The sequence below is a fragment of the Lucilia cuprina genome, chromosome 3 (genome assembly GCF_022045245.1).
Source record: "Lucilia cuprina isolate Lc7/37 chromosome 3, ASM2204524v1, whole genome shotgun sequence".
Classification (NCBI taxonomy): domain Eukaryota; kingdom Metazoa; phylum Arthropoda; class Insecta; order Diptera; family Calliphoridae; genus Lucilia; species Lucilia cuprina.
The window spans coordinates 39,210,397-39,231,260 of record NC_060951.1 but is presented as its reverse complement, the minus strand read 5'-3'; the positions used below and the strand labels follow the sequence as shown (position 1 = coordinate 39,231,260).

General features: G+C 32.5%; 6 protein-coding genes across 6 annotated transcripts in view; 2 read left to right on the top strand and 4 right to left on the bottom strand.

The window, feature by feature from the left end:
* LOC124419097 overlaps positions 1–20,864 on the top strand; it is a 361,713-nt gene that overhangs the window by 29,778 nt on the left and 311,071 nt on the right. The window lies entirely within an intron of this gene.
* LOC124419099 lies at positions 332–887 on the top strand. Its single transcript, XM_046947436.1, has 2 exons — positions 332–417; positions 487–887. Exon 2 carries the CDS (start codon positions 491–493, stop codon positions 863–865), a length of 375 nt encoding a protein of 124 aa, XP_046803392.1. The 5' UTR covers positions 332–417; positions 487–490; the 3' UTR covers positions 866–887.
* LOC111677430 (hyphally regulated cell wall protein 3-like) lies at positions 848–2,209 on the bottom strand. The gene is made up of 2 exons (XM_023438550.2): positions 2,189–2,209; positions 848–1,901 (listed from the first exon to the last, which is right to left on the bottom strand). Exons 1-2 carry the CDS (start codon positions 2,189–2,191, stop codon positions 966–968), a joined length of 939 nt encoding a protein of 312 aa, XP_023294318.2. The 5' UTR covers positions 2,192–2,209; the 3' UTR covers positions 848–965.
* On the bottom strand, positions 3,239–5,900 carry LOC111677418 (nuclear pore complex protein NUP62-like). The gene is made up of 2 exons (XM_046947069.1): positions 5,859–5,900; positions 3,239–4,101 (listed from the first exon to the last, which is right to left on the bottom strand). The coding sequence occupies exons 1-2, from the start codon at positions 5,898–5,900 to the stop codon at positions 3,292–3,294; spliced, it is 852 nt and encodes a 283-aa protein (XP_046803025.1). The 3' UTR covers positions 3,239–3,291.
* Positions 8,072–9,672, bottom strand: LOC111677423 (flocculation protein FLO11-like). Its single transcript, XM_046947068.1, has 2 exons — positions 9,602–9,672; positions 8,072–9,091 (listed from the first exon to the last, which is right to left on the bottom strand). Exons 1-2 carry the CDS (start codon positions 9,670–9,672, stop codon positions 8,128–8,130), a joined length of 1,035 nt encoding a protein of 344 aa, XP_046803024.1. The 3' UTR covers positions 8,072–8,127.
* On the bottom strand, positions 12,722–15,049 carry LOC111677420 (skin secretory protein xP2). Its single transcript, XM_023438538.2, has 2 exons — positions 14,970–15,049; positions 12,722–14,711 (listed from the first exon to the last, which is right to left on the bottom strand). Exons 1-2 carry the CDS (start codon positions 14,970–14,972, stop codon positions 12,960–12,962), a joined length of 1,755 nt encoding a protein of 584 aa, XP_023294306.2. The 5' UTR covers positions 14,973–15,049; the 3' UTR covers positions 12,722–12,959.

Here is a 20,864-nt window from a genome sequence, read left to right as displayed (position 1 = left end):
TTTTGTCACTTTCTTTAAATAAAACAAGACAACTTTTATGTGCTTGTGTGTGTTATTATTTACCACACGTTACAAACATTAAACCGAACACTTAATACACTTCTAATTATTTAAATTGAAAAGTAATATTATTTAAAAAAAACTTATGCTTAATATACCTGGAACATAAAAATGAATAAACAGATTTTTGAGCAGATAAAAAAGTTAAACTTTGATTTACTCTAATTAAAACCACTCAATCCCATAACTAAATAGTTCAAACTCTTCCCTGTAGGGTATACCTCTGTATCAAAGTAAAGAGTTTGTAAAATTTTGTTTAATCATTATATCAGTTGGTATAAAAGAAAGTAGACTTACATTGAGCCTATTTAGTATAGATTCATATTTTGCAATATAAAGTAAAGTTAAACTAAAAAGGTAAATTTTTGTAAAACAATTGAAATAATATAAATTAAAAAATACAAAATAACTTTTAAATATTTACAGAAATATGGGTGAATTGTTTCACATGTTATTAATTAAAATTGTATTACTATGGCTCATTAGTCTAACCGCCTCTTCACTGGCCATCACAACACCCATGTCAAATGAAATTAACCCTACAAAGGCAGAAAAAGTTTATGTTCATACATCGGATTTAGTGTTGAGAGAAAAGAGTGGCATACCCTTGATATATCATTTCATTACCGATTATCCACATCCACACATACCCTCTAATAACTATATAAAACCTTGGGAAGTGGTAGCCTCAAAACCGATAAGAGTTAAAAATCTAGAAGGTGCTAATAGTCGTATATTAAAAAAGAATAATATATTATATTTAGCGAAATCAAATGAATCGGAAGAGAATAAAATAAATAATTGAGAAAAAGAAACTGTTAAAAATATTTTAAATTTTTTATTTGTTGTTTTTTTGGTGTTTTTAGAGGAGATTTAAAAAACAAAAATAGTCTCTTGTTTAAGTTTTAGTATACATAACCACCATCAGCAGCGTATTGGGTATCAACACCTGAAGCAGCAGTTTGTGGAGCAGAGTAGCTGGAGTCGGTGAAAGAGGTGGAGTAAGAGGGGGCAGAGTAGGAAGCAGCAGCTTCAGGAGCAGAGTAGCTGGAACCAGATTTGAATGAGCTAGAATCAGAAGAGAAACTACCACGGCTGCTGAAACTAGCAGAGCTATCTGGAGCTGAGTATTGCTCAGAAGTGAAAGATGAAGCAGTTTCAGGGGCAGAGTAGCTGGTATCAGCAGTATAGCTAGTGCTTTCAGGAGCAACAAAGGAAGCAGCACCTACTGGAGCAGAAAAGCTGGAGCTAGATTTATAAGAACTGGTGGTAGCGGGAGCTTTGTATTCAGTAGTCTTGAAGGAAGAGAAAGAAGCAGCACTTTCAGGAGCAGAATAGCTGGAGTCAGAATCGGAAGAGAATCCACTGCGGCTGCTGAAACTGGCAGAAGTGTCAGGGGCAGAGTATTGAGTGGAAGTGTAAGATGATGAAGCTTCTGGAGCTGAATAGCTGGATTCAGATTTGAAAGAGCCAGAGCTAGTGGAAGCGGGAGCTTGGTATTCAGTAGTCTTGAAAGAAGAGAAAGAAGCAGCACTTTCAGGAGCAGAATAGCTGGAGCCAGAATCTGTAGAGAATCCACTACGGCTGCTGAAACTAGAAGAGGCAGCAGGAGCAGAGTATTGTTGGGAGGTAAAGGTGGAAGCAGATTCAGGAGCGGAGAAGCTAGAGCTAGATTTGAAAGAACCAGAGCCGCTGGAACCGAAACTGGAAGCAGGTGCTGAAGCGTAATGTTCATGCGAGCTGCTGGCTGCACCATGGGGTGGCAAGTATGTTCTGTCCAAGTGACTGACATCGGCGGCAGCCAAGGCAACGACAGCGAACAAAACAGCGGCGAAGAATTTCTATAACATAGAAGAGGAGAGAGTCAGAAAATTAAAATAATAAATTTTATGAATTTCAGTGGAAACATTGACTTTTTTCAGTTGTTGTGATTTGTTATTAGAATACTTTATTTTAGCAATCTGAATCATAGTTTTCAGATTACGTCACATATTTTCATTTATATAAAACTTATTTTTTTTTTTTGATAATACAAAATTTTCCTTAATTTAAGCTGGTTTTGAAATGAAACACTTTTGATTTGATTTTTTAAATAATAATCCTTTAATAGTTTTTTTAAAACACTAACCATTTTTGTAGAAGTATTGCTTTCAAGAATGAAACTACTGATACTGATTTAATAATTGTCATATACTTGATATTTATACTAATTTTGTTTAGAACATGAATTAGAAATATTCTAATCTTCGATTAACATGAATATGTTGTTGTTCTCTACTTTTGCACTTTTTAGATGCGTCTAGTGTTTATTTTAGTACTTTTGGTTAAATCTTGCTCTATTAAAGTTCTCAGACATTGAAGTCTTTCTTCTTGCTATCTGGGCAAATCTAAGATAACAACTTTTTCTTCTAGTTAAACTAAAATATGTTAATTTTTCGTTTTCGTTTACCAACAAAAAATTAAATTCAAATATTTTGTTTATGTTATGTTTGCATATATAATTGGAAATAATCTGAACGGAAACCGGAATTTGTTTAATTTCGACAGAAATTATTAAAAACTGCAAAATAATTTTGTTTATTTAAAGATGGAATTTTTAAAAATAACCCAGCACCCATTTGAAGGGAGTTTGGGTTTTGAAAAGTATGATTTAGTGGGTAATCAAATGAGTAAAAATAATGGAACATTTTGAACCCCTGTAAATTGTTCCTGCAACTAAATGTATGAATATCCGCTGTTCCGAAACAGCACACAATCTAAAGGGAATCCAATTAAACCTAAGTTATAGAGATCTAAATTCTTATATATATATTGTCTAAGAAGAGAAACTAAGAGTAGTTTATAAACCTTTTATAATGCGGCAATACTTTTTTGAACTAAATTTTCTCTAAAATCGAATTTTTAAAGCCTCTGGACTATTTAAATACATGTCCATCTGATATGCAAAATATCTGACTCTTATCTAGAATAAGAAAATTTGGATCCCTCCGATTTTAAACCACATCATCTAACATTAGCTTTTTCCGAGCAATCGTTCGAAAAAAATAATAAACAAATAAGAATCAAAAAACTTGTACTACTTTATCGTTATTATAAATAACATAACAACTTTTTGCTGGGTATTAAAATTTATATGAATTTTAAATGAATCTCAAAAAATATAAATGAAAGAAATAAATTATTTGTATCAATATTTTTAAATTGTTTTATTATCACTTTTGATTTTCAAGTTTAGTAAACATAACCACCATTAGCAGCGTACTGGGTATCAACACCAGAGGCAGCAGTTTGTGGAGCTGAGAAACTGGAGGTGGAGTAAGAGGGAGCAGAGTGGGAAGCTGCTGATTCAGGGGCAGAGTAGCTGGAGTCAGAGGAGAATCCACTGCGGCTGCTGAAACTGTCAGAGCTGTCGGGAGAAGAGTATTGCTTGGAGGTGAAAGAGGAAGCAGTTTCAGGAGCAGAGTAGCTGGAGCTAGATTTAAAGGAGCTGCTGGAAGAGGGTGCCTTATATTCAGTAGTCTTGGAGGAGGTGAAAGAAGCAGCACTTTCGGGAGCAGAGAAGCTAGAGCCGGATTTGAAGGAGCTGGAACCAGATTTGAAAGAGCCCGAAGTGGGAGCTTTGTATTCAGTGGTCTTGAATGAGGAGGTAGAAGCAGCACTTTCAGGTGCAGAGTAGCTGAAGTCAGAATCGATGGAATTGGAAACAGGTGCCTTGTATTCGGACTTTTTGGAAGAAGTGAAGGAAGCTGCACTATCGGGAGAAGAGAAGCTGGATGTTGAATCGGAAGAGAAACCACTGCGGCTGCTGAAACTGCTAGAGCTATCGGGAGCAGAGTATTGCTTAGAAGTGAAAGAAGAAGCAGATTCAGGAGCAGAGAAGCTAGAGCCAGATTTAAATGAACCCGAAGTAGAAGGACCCGATTCATAATGTTCATGAGTGCTGCTGGCAGCTCCATGAGGTGGCAAGTATGATCTATCCAAATGGCTTACATCGGCGGCAGCTAAGGCAACGACGGCAAACAAAACAGCTACGAAGAATTCCTATAAAAAAGAAATACATATTAATTATAAAATTGTATAAAATAAAGATAAAACCTCTTAATATTTATTTAAATATACTTTTTAAATAGTTATTAATATATCAGTATTAAATTAATTATGCATTGATATTTTAATAAACATTTGGCTACTGTTTTAGATAAAAAAACAAAAAGTTGCACGGTTTAATGAGCTGTTTATGCTAATACGACTTGCTGAGGAAATTGTTGTATAAAAATTTTGTAGGACTGATCTTACTAAATATTTTTTTTTAATAAGTAGAAAATATTTTATAAATTTCACTTTTTAAATATATTTGAATGAGTCCTTAAATTTAATTTTACCAACCATTTTTGCTAATGGAAGTACTGCTTCAGAGAATGATACTACTGATACTGATTTAATCATGTTTCATCAATTGTTATTTATATAATGGCAAAGCATTCTAAATTTGAAATAAAAAATTTACCTAATAACTTATTGGTTTTCTCAATTGTGTAATTGTACATGTGTCATCCATTGTCAATTATATTGATTTAAATGAAAGTAAACTCACCAAAAATAAACTTGATCCATTAAGTTGTGAAATATTCGTGCCAAAAAATGACAACAACTTTTTCTTCTGCAAAAAATTAATTAATTTATCAAATAATTAAGAATGTCATCTATTAAGTCATTAATTTGCAATTAATGCAAATAAACCCAGCGACAGTTGTATTTATAGATAAATAGATAGATAGATAGATAGATAGATAGATAGATAGATAGATAGATAGATAGATAGATAGATAGATAGATAGATAGATAGATAGACAAATTGTATGAAAAAATCTGTCAACAGATATTTAATTCACTAACCATTTTTGTTAACGAAAGTAATGCTTGTTAGTTTGAAGCTACTGATACTGATTTAACCATTCTCATTCTCTTGTTATTTATACTAACTTCTTCTTAGAATAAAACATTCTAATTTTCAAATTAGATAATAAATCACCAAAAGCGATTGGTTAGCATTATTCTTATTTATTTAGGTTAATTAAATAAAAACTTGCCGCTATTAATTAAAGTTCTAAAACACTTTCATTATCGTCAACAACTTTTTCATCGGCTATCAAAGAATATGGAGATTTTTATAACCTACGCCATTTTAGTGGGGAGGGTATATTAGGTTTGTGCGTACAGAAATATTCGTCCTATACCCACCTTTAAAGTATACCAATCAGCTTAGAATCATTTTCTGACTCGATTAAGCTATGTCCGTCCGTCCGTCTGGCTGTCTATGTAAACCGCAATTTTCAAGATAATTGGATGAAATTTAGCACACACGCTTCTTTTGGCTTAAGGACGAAGTCTATTGTTAAAATCGATCCATTATTTCGACTAGTCCCCATCCAACCCTCAAATAGGGATTATAATTAATTTAAATGATCTATTATGTCAACAAAAGTCGATAAAACTTAGTTTTATAGAACTTTAAATGACACTAACATTTTTTGTAATGATCGGGCTTCATTTGACCCTAGTAGGGTATAATACAGTCGGCTACGCTCGACTATACATTCATACTTGTTTAAAATTGTTTAAGATGGAAACAAACCGTTTTATTTGTTTTAATTATTGTTTTGTAATAAAAACATTCACTAAAAAGTTTGACATTGGTCTATAAATAACATCTGCATGATCGATCTTGTTTAAAGTATTTTATTTATTTATTTTTTCGAATGCCAATAATTGTCCAATTAAGAAAATATCAAAAATACGTTGTCACGTTGATATTGATCTTCATAGGAAAACCATAACATTGCCTTTATATTCTTAAATATCACGCATATTCTCTTTCAATAATACATTTCTATGAATATACCAAAATCTGATAAAATCGAAAAGAGTTCTTTCAAAGTGTCATGTTATTTTCAGCGGTGCTGGAATAAGTTTTAATTCACTGATTTTTATTCTAATTTATTACCATCATCATGAATCCTCGAGAAGTTTTAGAAACATTTACACCTTTTTAAAAATGTTTGTGGTTTGTTCATTAATTTATATTTATAATTGTTGGGATTAGGATCATTTTTCGGAAATAGTAGAGAAATTTTCGTTAGTTTAACTACATTTAAAGAACTTACTTACAATATTTTTCGATTAATTCGTGAATATTTGCATACTACGTGTTATGACAAAATTACCAAAAATTATTTACTTGATTCAGTACAGTTTATGGATTCAGTAGAGTATTTTCCAGCAACATACATATTTTGAATTTTGTAAAATGTCCAGAAAATTTTGAAGCTTTTAAAGGCATACAAATTTGAAAAAAAAACAATTGTTCAATTCACAAACGATGTCGTATAGTTGTAGGGTTGTAATTCATAAAAAAATTTTTTTTCAAATAAATTTTTTTTAAACAAATCAAATCAATAATAAATAATATACGACATACTACGATACAACCGTACAACACCGATTATGAATTGGATAAATATATTTTTGACTTTAGTGTTACTATTTTTAATACAGGTCTTTTTACGATTAATTCCAGATATTTATGTAAATAAATTGAAAATTTCTAAATATTAAAAAAAAAATTGACCTTTGACCTACACATTTTATGGGTCTCTATTGAACGATATGAATAAACCATCGGAGGTATATTTAATATTTTTTGGAACAGTCAAAGATAATAACTGTTTTAAAAATCCCATAAAAACGATAAAACTATATAGATAAATCTTATGTAAATGTAAATCTCTTTTCTAACTTTTGTGAGAATCTGTCCATTATTGACAAGATCCCATTCAATAATGGAATCCAGCGATGAAATTCGGTGAAAACAAGTTTTGTATGGTCCAAAATCTCTCTACCAACTTTTGTGAGGATCGATCTATATTTTACCCTATTACACGTATAAACTCCCCTTCAGACAATGACTTTACCTCTTATTACTACATTTAATGGTGGTTATATAAGATTCGAACTGGTCGAAATAACACTATTGTTTTAATTTTTTGTCTTATTTTTATATTTTGGGTCAAAATTTTTAGGTTCGGAGGGGGGATTTTCCATATAATACCTTTTACAAAAAGTAAAATGTGATTTAGTTTTCATAATAAAGCATTTAAGTTGAATTGTAGCTTGCCTCAGATATACATACTTAAGCCATTTGGTATTAAATAGAATTGTGGTCATTTAAGTCTAATTTTGAGTGGAGCGATATTAACTATTTTCAATAGGCTTCATCTTCGGTGCAAAATTTCATTGAATTATCTCCAAAATTGCACCTAGAGATTGATTACAAGGTTTACAAGCCCCATTCGCGGGTTCTGTTTAGGGGGGGGTCTATAAAAGATCATGTGGGACAATAAAAGATCATGTGGGACAATAAAAGATCATGCGCAGTCATTTCATTGAATTATCTTTAAATTGCCACCTGTAGTTTGACTATAAGGTTTACATGGACGAACAGACTGACGGACATAACTAAATCGATTCAGAAAATGATACTAAGCCGATTCGTATACCTTAAGGTGGGTACATGACCAATATTATTGTGCGTTAAAAATATCAGAACAAACCCAAAATACCCTCCCCACTAAAGTGGTGTAAGGTATAAAAATTTTAAACGATTGTTTGATTGCTTTATCTATTAAGAACAAAAAATTCAGATTTCATTTCTGAAGTAATTTCGGAAATATATTTTAAGAATGTATTTCAAAAAAAATTAAAGTATGTTGTCACATATCGCATTCAGGTGCTGGTAAAGGCCTAAGGAATGAGTAATTTAAACCAATGTAAGTGTTTTTAAAATCATTAACATTATTCTGTGTGCATTACCGATTCCTTTATAATAACTTATTTTCATTAAACCAATGGATTTAGGTTTATAGTATTTTTCAAATTCTTTGAGTTCTATATAATTCCGACTGATAAGTAAAAGAAAAAACGAACAATATGTGTATTTATGTACATAAGTATGTTTTATAAACATATTTAAAAATTGCTTTATTTTCGTTTTTTTTTTAATATTCAAATTTAGTATACATAACCACCATCAGCAGCGTATTTGGTATCAACACCAGAGGCAGCAGTTTGTGGAACTGAGAAGCTGGAGTCACTGAATGATGTGGAGTAAGAAGGAGCTGAGTAGGAAGCTGCAGACTGTGGGGCAGAGTAGCTGGAATCAGATTTGAAAGAGCTAGAGTCAGAGGAGAATCGGCTGCTGAAACTGTCATCGGTGTCTGGAGCTGAGTATTGCTTGGAGGTGAAAGAGGAAGCAGATTCTGGGGCTGAGTAGCTAGAGCCAGACTTGAAGGAACTGGTTGAAGAGGGAGCTTTGTATTCAGTAGTCTTAAAGGAAGAGAATGAAGCAGAACTTTCAGGAGCAGAGTAGCTAGAGCCAGATTTAAAAGAGCTGGATGCAGGAGCTTTGTATTCACTAGTCTTGAATGAATTGAAAGAAGAAGCGGTATCAGGAGCCGAGAAGCTTGAGCCAGATTTAAAGGAGCTGGAAGCAGGAGCTTTGTATTCAGAGGTCTTGAAGGAATTGAAAGATGAAGCGGTATCAGGAGCCGAGAAGCTGGAGCCAGACTTAAAGGAGCTGGAAGCGGGAGCTTTGTATTCAGTCTTTTTGGAAGAGGTGAAGGAAGCAGAACTTTCGGGTGCAGAGAAGCTGGAGCCAGATTTGAAAGAGCTAGAATCGGAAGAGAATCCACTGCGGCTGCTGAAACTGGAAGAGCTGTCTGGAGCAGAGTATTGCTTGGAGGTAAAGGAGGAGGCAGATTCAGGAGCAGAGAAGCTGGAACCAGATTTGAAGGAACCAGAAGTGGAACCAAAGCTTGATGGTGCCGATTCGTACTTTTCATGAGTGCTGCTGGCAGCTCCAAGAGGTGGCAAATATGTTCTATCCAAGTGGCTGACATCGGCGGCAGCCAAGGCAACTACGGCGAACAAAACTGCGGTGAAGAATTTCTGTAATATTGAAAAAAGATCATTATTACTAATGTTTTTTGTAAAAAGCTATTTTTTTAGATAAATCCATTGGTAATCCATCAGAGTAATTTAGTTATATTTCAGTATTTTTTTTCCTTTAGGGAATATACTAATGGAAATATTCCACTAACCATTTTGGCTAACTGAAGTATTGTTTTCAAGAATTAAACTACTGATACTGATTTAACAATTGCCAGTCTTGCGATATTTATACTACTGTTTTAGTAAGAAATAATGTTTTTTTGTACTTATTGATGAGTCTTGTGCACTGAAATGTAAATATGACAATAACTTGCTCCATTAAAGTTCTCAAAAAATATGGGAATCTTTCACTATCCAATAACAACTTTTTCTTCTATTTTTAAATTATTTACTAACCAAAAAAAATAATATTATTTAAGTTTGCATTTATAATTGCAACCAATCTGAACGGAAACCGGAATTTGTTTAAATCCTAAAATTAAAAAAATAATGCAAATAATTTGTTTAATTTAGTTATTGGCTTTGCAATTAATACTCAATAACCCAGCGACATTTATTTAGAATTTTATCATTCTGCTGATTAATAGATGTTTGTACACATAGCATCTTGTAGTTTAGACTTATTTCCATAACTTAGGTTTTAAATTATTCATTGGGTTTGGTTAGTTATTATTTATTTAGCTTAATTTTAAGATGCTCAATACATGTTTATTTCATCTTTCACTTCCACTCACAGATGCAAAATGTTATTTGACACATAAAATATTTCATTTTCGTTTTGGTGTACAAATTTTAAAATTTATTTAACATTTTTATTGCTTATTTTTTAATTTATATTGTTATTTTTATGTTTAACAAATTATTAAAAATAGTTTTCTATCACATTAAAATATTAAGTATTCAGTTTAGTTTAATTTATTAAAATTATATACAATTTTCTATGTTTTAAAATTAACCATTTTGTTGTTATATGTTTTCTTAGAAATAATATTGTTATTTTTTTAACTGCTCTTAGACAAAAACATATAAAGGAACAATGTATGTATTTATGTGAAAATTTTAATGTTTAAAAAACTTTGATGAATGTCTTTAGAATTTTAAAAATTGCAGCAAATTTTGTTAAAATTTCATTCTACTGTCCAGTCTAGTCTAGTTAAGTAGTGTTAACACACACTTGCCAAGTTGTGAGAGGAAATATTAAACAAGTTTTAAATTAAATGAACTCCGTTCTAATTTCATAAATATATAGTTTATATTTTAATTAAAATCTACAATAATTTAATTGGAAATAAGAAGATGCTGTTGATACAATGTCCAAACATTTCCAAAAAAAAAACAACAAGTAAGAAGTTGTAGGCGGGAGAGGCCGACCATATAATACCCTACAGCTGTATACGAATAAAATGTGATCAAGTTTTCATAATAAAGTATATAAGTGAATTGTACCTTGCCTCAGATATACTAAAGCCATTTACTTTTTAATAAAACTGTGGATATTTAAGTAAAATTTTGATGATGGCTTTTTAGAGGGGCTAGGGTCAAATGAGGCCCTATAATTATAAAGTTTATCAGGGTCATCAAGACTAGTATAGAACTTGGTTTTGCAGCTTTTTGTCGAGATATGAGTATATTAAACATAATTATGAACTTAAAAGCCCTATTTTGCTGGTTTAGTTCTATGGGGCCTATGTGAAAAAATAAACCGATGTTAACAATTTTCAATAGGCTTCGTTTACAGTACCATACAAGATCATGTTCCAAATTTCATTGAATTATCTCCAAAATTGCGACCTGTAACTTGATTATAAGGTTTACAAGCTCTATTCGGGGGTTCAGTTGTATGGGGGCTAGGTGAAATAATAGAATAGATAATAGAAGATCATGTGCCAAATTTAGAATTTAATAAGGACTCATAATATATATACTTTTTGGGTCTATGATCAATATTCGATATGTTACAAGCGGAATGATAAAATCAATATATCCGCTTTCTTCTTTTGCGATGAAAACACAAACAACTACTCGACTATATACTGTTCAATACTAACCCTCGAATGACTTGCAAAAGATGCTAAGTAGTCTATCTTTTGCGGTTAAACACTCACCCTCTATTAACTCGCAAAATATTCTCAGATGACTATTATAGAATATGATTCTCTTGGATCATAAACAAACAATTTGCTCGAGCAATCAATAGTTTTCAGTTAAGATGACACGAAATGCTGGCTTGACCCGATAGCTCGACAAGAGTAGAATTTTATTACAAGGTGTTAAACTGACAACGGAAAGGAGTAGACCCAATCGATTTAGTGCATTACTTTGCGTGGGCATGCAGCAACTTCAGTCATAACCAGTACAAGGCAAGTTCTGATTTTAGGCCTAGCTTAACAGAGCAATTGGTAGTGTTGCTATCAAAAAGTTAAGAGCAGTTTGACAAGGTGACATTCCATCACATGAGGAGTTATATGTAGCAATTCTATATTTTAGGTCTCGCAGACAAGAGCTATTGGTAGAGTTGCTATCGGTGGATCGAAATAGCACTAGGGTAAGAGAAGTTTTACAAGGTAACATTCCATCAGATGAGGAGTGAGAGGGAGTAGGACAGGTAGCTTTAGACAGCAGCTAGAGCCAAAGTTTTCAATACTGTTGGGTTCAATGTATTGTTTGGAATAGAAAGCATTCGCAAGTACATTTATCTTAAAGGATGGGAAAAAGTAAGCACTTTCAGAAACAAACAAGATGGAAACAAAAGCGTCTCACGGATGTGAGATGAAAACGAAAGAGACTTTTGTATTGAAAAGGTAGAAAAATGTTTTTTATGAGAAGGTATTGAAAGCTCGCTCAGAAACAAATTAGTTGGAAACAATGGAGCTGGCGGAAATAAGAAGAAAACGAAGCAGACTTTTAGAATGAAAAGAAAGAATAATGTTTTACATCATAGGTGGAAGAAAGCAGCAGTGTCGGAAACAGAGTGGGTGAGGGTTTCAGTTTAGAAGGATTATGTACCATAAAAAGATGGAGTAAAGACTTAAACAGAGAAACAAAAACACTGCAACGAACCCAACAGGATTAAAATACAAAGAATAAATGAATAGAAACATTCACTGACCTTCAAAGAAGAGAAAAAAACTGTATTTTTATAAGTAAAGTGAAGAATGAGATCCTGCAACCAGGATTAAAGCTGATGGGCGGGAGCACTGTAGATAGAGATTTGGATAAGCTGGAAGAGATGGGTTTGTATTCGTTCATAAGTAAGGCAACAATCAATATATTCATGAGCTAGTAAATAATAATATTAGACGAATATAGAACGGATTTTAAGATTAAATAAGTGCATAGTATTTTAAAATTTAATCGATTTGAGATCTACAGCACAACTATAACATTTCGGGATCTTTTTTATGCTTCTATCAAAATCAAAAAAATATAAAGCATAACTTAAGGCTAAAAATAATCATGACTCAAAGCTATACAAATTCAACCAAGCATTAAAATTATGCATAAAAACTCCATACTTATTATTTTGTATTTCAAACTTTCAATTTTATATGGAAATTAGAGAGTCTGATGATGCAATCTAATAACCATTTAGCGCCTTCAATTAAATATTTCTATAATTTAGCATTTGACAATCTTCAATTAAAACAAAGCCGAATTTTAAAACAAAAAAATTAATAACAATTCTTTTATTAATGGAACTACTTAATTAAATGCGTTCGTTATAAAAAATTATTCTAAATGAGAAGAAATTATAAACGAGTAATAACAACACGAAAAAAATGCTAGTATAAAACAAAATAATAATGATAAGAATTGTGTCATGGCGCAGCAATTCTATGAGTGATCACAACTTTCTTTTTCAAATTGAAAAGAATTTCATAGAAATTCTTCAATTAGAATTTACGGTAGACATAACCGCCATTCTTGCCATAGACTGTACCAATTTCAGGGGTTGGTGCTGGGGCAGCTGGTGCAGGGGCCGATGTGGGGAAACTGATCTTTTGTGGTGCAGGTACAGAGTATTGCACATTTTGAGGAGCTTGAGCTGGAGCTTGATAATTGTATGATCCGGTTTCTACAGCTGAGGATGTTGATACGGATTGTTGTACTGGAGCAGAGTAGGATTGTTGTACTGGAGCTGGGGCAGGAGCGGAGTATGATTGTTGTTGTACTTGTCCTTGAGCTTGATAGTTATATGAACCTGTTCCTACAGCAGCGGAGGAAGTGCTGACAGTTTGTTGTACTGGTGCGGGTGCAGAGTATTGCTGTTGTACTGGGGCAGGGGCAGTGTATTGCTGTTGTACTGGAGTAGCAGGTTGATAGTTATAAGAACCACTTTCAACGCTTTGTTGTACAGGAGCTGGGGCAGGAGCAGAGTATTGTTGTTGTACAGGAGCTGGGGCAGGAGCGGAGTATTGTTGTTGCACTGGAGCAGGGGCAGGAGCAGAGTATTGTTGTTGCACTGGAGCAGAGGCAAGAGCAGAGTATTGCTGTTGAACTGGAGCTGGGGCAGCAGCAGAGAATATTTGTACTGGAGTAGCAGGTTGGTATCTATAAGATCCACTTTCTACAGCAGCCGAAGAAGATTGTTGTACTGCACCAGAGTAGGATTGCTGTACTGGAGCTGAGGCAGGAGCAGAGTAGCTTTGTTGAACAGGTGCAGGAGCAGGGGCTGAGTAGCTTTGTTGTGCTGGTGCGGGAGCAGGAGCTGAGTAGCTTTGTTGAACAGGAGCTGGATAATTGTAAGCACCATTGTCTACTGAGCCAGTTGATTCAACACCTCCGAAGGATTCTTGTTGCTCATTAACTTCAAAAGATTGCTCTTGAACTTGACCGGCAGAAGAGTAGCTTTGCTGTACTTGAGCGGGGGCAGAGTAGGTTTGTTGGGGAGTTGGGGCTGGAGCAGAGTATGATTGTTGTGGTACTGGGGCTGGAGCAGAGTAGGATTGCTGTTGTTGTTGCTGCACAGGAGGAAGATAGCTTTGTTGCACTGGAGCGGGAGCAGAGTAGGTTTGTTGTACGGGAGCTGGAGCAGAGTAGCTTTGTTGTACTTGAGCTGGAGCGGGTGCAGAGTAAGATTGAACTGGGGCTGGGGCAGGAGCGGAGTAGCTTTGTTGCTGTACAGTAGCGGGAGCTGAATACTGTTGTTGTGGTGCAGGAGGCAAATAAGAGCGTTCAGATTGAGCTGGACCTGAATATGATTGTTGTTGTACTGGTGCAGGAGCTGGAGCAGAGTACGACTGTTGTTGTACTCCAGCAGTTGCGGAGTACGATTGCTGTTGAACTGGTGCAGAGTAATGTTGTTGTTGCTGTTGCTGCTGTTGAACGGGAGCATTATAATTGTATGATCCAGCAGCTTGAGCATTTGAATAGCTTTGTGAACCAAAGCTTTGTTCTTGTCCCTGAGATTGTTGTATAGAGAAGCTAGCTACTGGTACGGAAGCTTTGATCGATTCGATTTGTGCGTGTGATTGGGACTGAGTACGACTCTGTTGACTATAGCTCTGACCAGCAGCTGATTGTTTAGGTGTATAGGCGGCAACATCGGTAGAGGCAGGAGCAGGATAATTATAACTGCCTAAATGGCTGACATCAGCACAGGCTAATGTGGCCAAAGCAGCCATCGTAATAACAAAGAAAGTTTTCTAAGAAATAAAAAGAAAAAACACAATATCAATAACACTGTTGTCGAATTTCAATGTGATATATTTGTAATCCATTCATTTTAAAGCTTCACCAAATATTTGTATATGTTATTAAGCACTTTTTTAATAATGTAAACTTAATTATTTTTATAAATATCTTTTGTTGAGTTATAGTTTTTTAATTGTTTTAATAGTTTTTTTTAATAACTAAATATATTTTGTTTATTATTATTTTTATATTATCTTTAATTAACTGACCATTTTGTTTTAAATTTGCTAAAACACGGTTACTTTTTCGGTTGTACAGCTTACAAACGTTGAGTTTAAACTGATGATCCCTCTCTGGTGTTCATGACAATTTATAAGCCATCATCTTCATTTTTGGTCAAAAAGGTTTAATACTATCTTCTGGCCATTTTATGCGTGTGAATAAGTATATGTGTGTGTGATGTATTTTTACCATTCAATTTCTTGAATAGTTAGTTAAATGAATAAATACAATAGTCTGCAGACCCAAAAACGTGAGGGTCTCTCTAACGCATTTCATTATCATCGTCATTATGTTCAATTTTATTTGATACGCGTGCTGCTCTGCCAGCAAAAAAAAATACCTAAATTAGTGCAAAAGATGAAGACAGCAAATACTCATGTAAATCGATTGAAACTTAAACAACAAAACTCTCAGGGTCTAGTGCGGTAACACGCGCAGGCGTTGCACCCTCAAACACTCTCAGGCGCCCTCTTAAAGTTTTTTTGTTTTAATATGTTGTCTATTGTTATTAACAAAACATAAAAAATTAAATTTATCTCAAACAGCATTTAACTTTCGTTCATAAAAGCAACAAAAGAAAGATTTTGATCAGTTGTTTTAATTTTCTACAAATTAAATTAACACCTCTTTGTAAGCCCTTTATTCATATATGCGAAAAAACTAAAACAAAGACAAATTTAAAATCCAATAAATCATTAAAAATGTTTAAAAAATAGCAATGTTGACAACGTATTACTTTTATGTTGCAGCAACTACATAGCCTGCCAACATATTGCTCATTATTTGTACAATATTAATGAGTTTCCTGCCTCTCCACTTTTGTATTTAATTTGGAAGATTAATTATTGAAATTTGGTAAATAATTTTTATACCCTACACCACTTTAGTGGAGAGGCTATATTGGGTTTGTGCTGATGTTTGTTACTCACAATTATATTATACCCACCTTAAAGTATACCAATCGGCTCAGAATTGTTTTCTGAGTCGATTTATCTATGTCCGTCCGTCTGTCCATGTAAACCTTGTAATCAAACTACAGGCCGCAATTTTGAAGATAATTGAATGAAATTTTGTACATGATCATCTAATGTCCCAGGGACGGACCCCATTGAAAAATGGTTAAGATCCATTATTTCACCTAGCCCCCATACAACTGTACCCCCGAATAGGGCTTCTAAACATTGTAATCAAACTACAGGTCGCAATTTTGGAGATAATTCAAAGAAAATTGGCACAAGGTCTTTTATGTTACTGTAGACGAAGCTTATTGAAAATAGTTAATATCGGTCCGTTATTTCACCTAGGCCCCATAGAACTGAACCCGACAAATAGGACTTTTAAGTTTATAATTATGTTTAATATACTCGTATCTCAACAAAAACCTGCAAAAACAAGTTCTATACTAGTCTTGATGTCCCTGATGAACTTTATAATTATAGGGCCTTATTCTTATACAGGTATTATATGGTCGGTCTCGCCCGACTATAACTTCTTACTTGTTATCTTATGCAAATATTTTTTTAAACGTAATAACCATACATGTATATAAACATTTACCTATGTATGTGTATGTATATTTATTTAAAATGTTTACGTGTATTTTAAATCTATTTACAACAATATGTGAAACATAAATGTAAGATAATGTGGTGATTCAGTAAGTAGTAGGCCTGCAATTAACTTGATGAGCGCGCATTGTTTTGAAGTTTTTCTTTCTTACTTAATTGTGTTATAAAAAAATTACTATAAATCATTTTGAAGAAGTTTATTATGATGTTTTTTAATAGAGGCCTCAATTAAAGAAATGTTATTGAGATCTAAGACGATGATTGAAAATTGTGTTGATTGAAAGATATAAGTATTTTCAAGGGCCTACAACTTTTTAACTACAACTTCTGTAAAAATGGTAGTTTATAAGAAAATACTTAAATTGAATATTCCGTTTTCATAATACATATTATATTGTCTAACGATTTTAACGCGAAAAGAATCACATATTTAAATTTCAAGACTTTTATCAATTATATCTACACACATATATAGGTACGTGATGGACTCTCAACTCCTATATAATAAGGTCTAAATATATTGGCGTCCACTGTCTTTAAAAATTCAGCGATTCCAGAATATAAAGACAATCGGTATAAGTTTCCGAAAATTAAAAATAATCCAAAATAAATGCATCTTTGGACTGTATAACAGAAGATCCCACACGTCACTTTCTTGAGCTAATTGGGATTCCAGAACGTGAAAACATTTTGTATTAATTTCTGAGAATTAAAAATAATCAGAAATTAACTGATTTTTGGAGTTTTCGATGATCAAACTTCTCTCTCTTAGTTTATCGAAAGTTGAACAACGACAAAGAAGTGGTTCTGTTTTTTCGTCTTCTAAGTCTCTACAACTTCTAGAGAAACCACTGTAAGGGATGATCAGAAATTAACTGATCTTTGGAGTTTTCGATGACCAAACTTCTCTCTTAGTTTATAGAAAGTTGGACAACGATAAAGAAGTGGCTATACTATGAGGTTCCTAAAAGGTTTCTATACATTACTAGTCAAATTTCTTTGGGTTCTTTACAGAAACTTCTCTGATATCGAATGTCCCTATATCAAGTAATTCACGTGACACTTGGTAATCTTGAACAATTTTAAAAGACCCGGAACTCTGATGACCCATCAGTAATACAAGGGATATTTTCAACTAATATCATGCGGCTATTTTTAAGACAATGATGTAGCAAATAGGTTATACATCCGACTGTTCTATAACTATCTATTGTATTAAATGAGGATTTTTTCTTGAAGATTGTAAGTTCCGGTCCACAAACGGAAACTTAAGTTGACTTTTTTTTAAATAACTTGAAAATTTTCATTAATGTTTACACATAGAGATGTTGTTTTAGAAAATAAGTGTTAATTGCATTGATTTGGTTTTGTACGAATGAGAAGAATAATAAAAAGGAGTTTTCGTTATTTATACATATTAAGGTATAGACATTTAGGAGCTCATACCAGAACTTATATAATGTAATATAAAGTAATCACGTGTAAGGTCTAGTCCAATAGACACTGTTTAGACTTCTAATAAGAAAATTATTAGAAATTACTGAAATTAAATATTATTCCACTCATAACTTCCATAGTAACGGACAAACTAAAAAAGGTGAATTAAACTCTGAACTTCGAAATGGATCATAACCACTACATTCTTCTGTAAGGATATATATCGAACAAAATATATAGTTTCTAATGAACTAACTGCTGGCATTCACTAATAAATAAGTTCTAAGAATATTATAAATATCATAAAACTCTCACCATTATTACAAAAAATCTAATTTAAATAAAAACGCTGTTAACACACCTTCGCAAAATTAAGTCTAAGTTATTGAACTTATTCAAATTGTATGTCAATATTTAGGCTGGTCAAGTATATAATTCCGCATTTTACGATTATAATACCAAATATGTTAACTTTGTTTTTATTGCCCTTTTTATAGTTAATCTAATGACCCATATACATACAAATAACAAGATTAAATTATTTCAGGGATTCCAAAAAAAAATCATCATTATATATATTTCTTTTTGATAAAAAAACTAGATAAATACACATTTTTTGAAAACACAATAATAGTATTTAATGCATTTGCATATGAATTCACTTGAATTATTTGCACAGTGGTCAAAGTGACAAAGAAAAAATAAACATAGTTCGTGTTTAACATATTGTATTTATGTAAATGTCAACTACTTCAATTAATCAAAACATTTGATGAACGAAGTCAATAAAAGATGAATATTATAGTTATTTGGAAGTCAAACTTTCAATAACAAGATAGATTTTTGAACAACTCATCTATGAAAGAGATATATGTATGCATATGCATTGTTTTAAATAATAGCTAAATAAATTGAAGAAGTGTGTAGTGGCTAAAAGCTAAACTGAATGGATTTAAAACTGATTAGCGGATTGTAAACTTGTTAATCAGTTGGCACACTATCTGCTAATGGATCTCGTAAGTTCCTACCAAAGTTGTTGAAAACATTCAAATAAAAATTTAAGGCTGAGTTAGGAACTGATCTGAAACTATTCATTTTTATCAATAGTATAGGAATGCCAAGTGAATCAGTACATCAAATACTCGTAGGAGTCTGTTGCAAAGCAGGTGGTTTTAAACTGCTAGACAAAATAGACATGGACCCAGAAATTTAAATATACTTTATAACGCAAGCTTGCGGCTAACGTGTAATTGCGAGATGTAAAAATTAGATTGAATCTAGTAAGAAATTGTGGTCGGGCGAGGCCTACCATAAAATACCCTACACCTTTTACAAAAATAAAATATGATTTAGTTGCCATAATAAAGCATTTAAGTTGAATTGTACTTGCTTCAGATATACATACTTAAGCCCTTTATTGTTGAATAAAATTGTGTACATTTAAGAGAAATTTTGATGGGGGCATTTTATAGGGGCGAGGGTCATATGAGAACCTATTATTATGGAATTCGTGAGGGTCATTAAAAGATCATGTGCCAAAGTTCATTGAATTATCTCCAAAATTGCGACCTGTAGTTTGATTACAAGGTTTACAAGTCCTATTCGGGGTAAAATAATGGACCGATCTTAACCATTTTCGATAGGTTTAGATCCTGGGACAATAGAAGATCATGTACCAAATTTCATTGAATTATCTTCAAAATTGCGACCTGTAGTTTGATTTGGTTTATATGGACGGACGGACATAGCTAAATCGCCTCAGAGAATGACCCAAGAGAAGAAATTAAATTGGATTTGTTTAACATATTGTCGCATTATTATTGTCTTGTGCAGGAATTTAATCGCTATTTGACTCTAGCCCACATTCAGAATTAGTTTTTCTTCAATATGTCGCAATTAAAATAAAATTCAACATAAATATTTTATTTGCTAAAATAAATCACATTTGAAAGAATTTTACAACTGGTGTAGGGTATGAAATGCTCGGCCAAGTCCGGCTATACTTTCGTAACTTGTTTAAATATTTATTTTGATATACCTTCGCACTGTTGTATTTTTGAATAACTTTGAACTACTTTGATAACATTATTGGGAGGTCAAAGGTATTTTTAAAAGATATATAGAATTTAGAATAACTATAGAGTTCGGAATAATTGTGTTAAATTAAAAAGGAAAATATAATTTCCAAAAAGGGAGTTTTAACATGAAAGGATAAAAAATGCAAGAATGTTATCCTTTCATATTATTCAAAGTTTCCACTTTTTTAACTTTTTATCATAGAGATAAAGAAACTCGGTTCCACAATAACAAATTTCTTATTTTTCTACATAATATTTAAACAAAAAAGGACTTTGAAATTTTTAGAGGGGAAAATTTTATTAATTAATTTATTGAGATATTTAAAAAATATTATAAAAATTAAACAAATGGAGCTATGAAGACCAAATTTCAGACTTTTGTACTCCATTCTAATGTCTTTATTATAAATATTTTTTGTTGAACAATTTCGTATAAAATTTCAAGGATAATAAAGGATAAACTTTTATAAGGATATTTTTTACATCTTTTTATTCTTAAAAAATAAAACAAAATACGAGATAAAAATACTGCAATTGTCCTCTTTAGTTTGATACCCATATTGTTATAATAGTGAGGCTTAAAATATTTTATAAAAATTTTTGAAAATTGTATGCACCTCAAATTTTAAAGTCCTTTTAAAAGGATAAACGATCAGAAAATGAAAAACTGAGTACGCAGTTATACCATATAAATTATGTGCTTTCGTATGTATATGGTTTGGTTCGTGTGTGAAAAATGGTGTTGGACGGTGTAATGAATCTATCGCCAAGGCGATATTAGTATATCTAAGACCATATT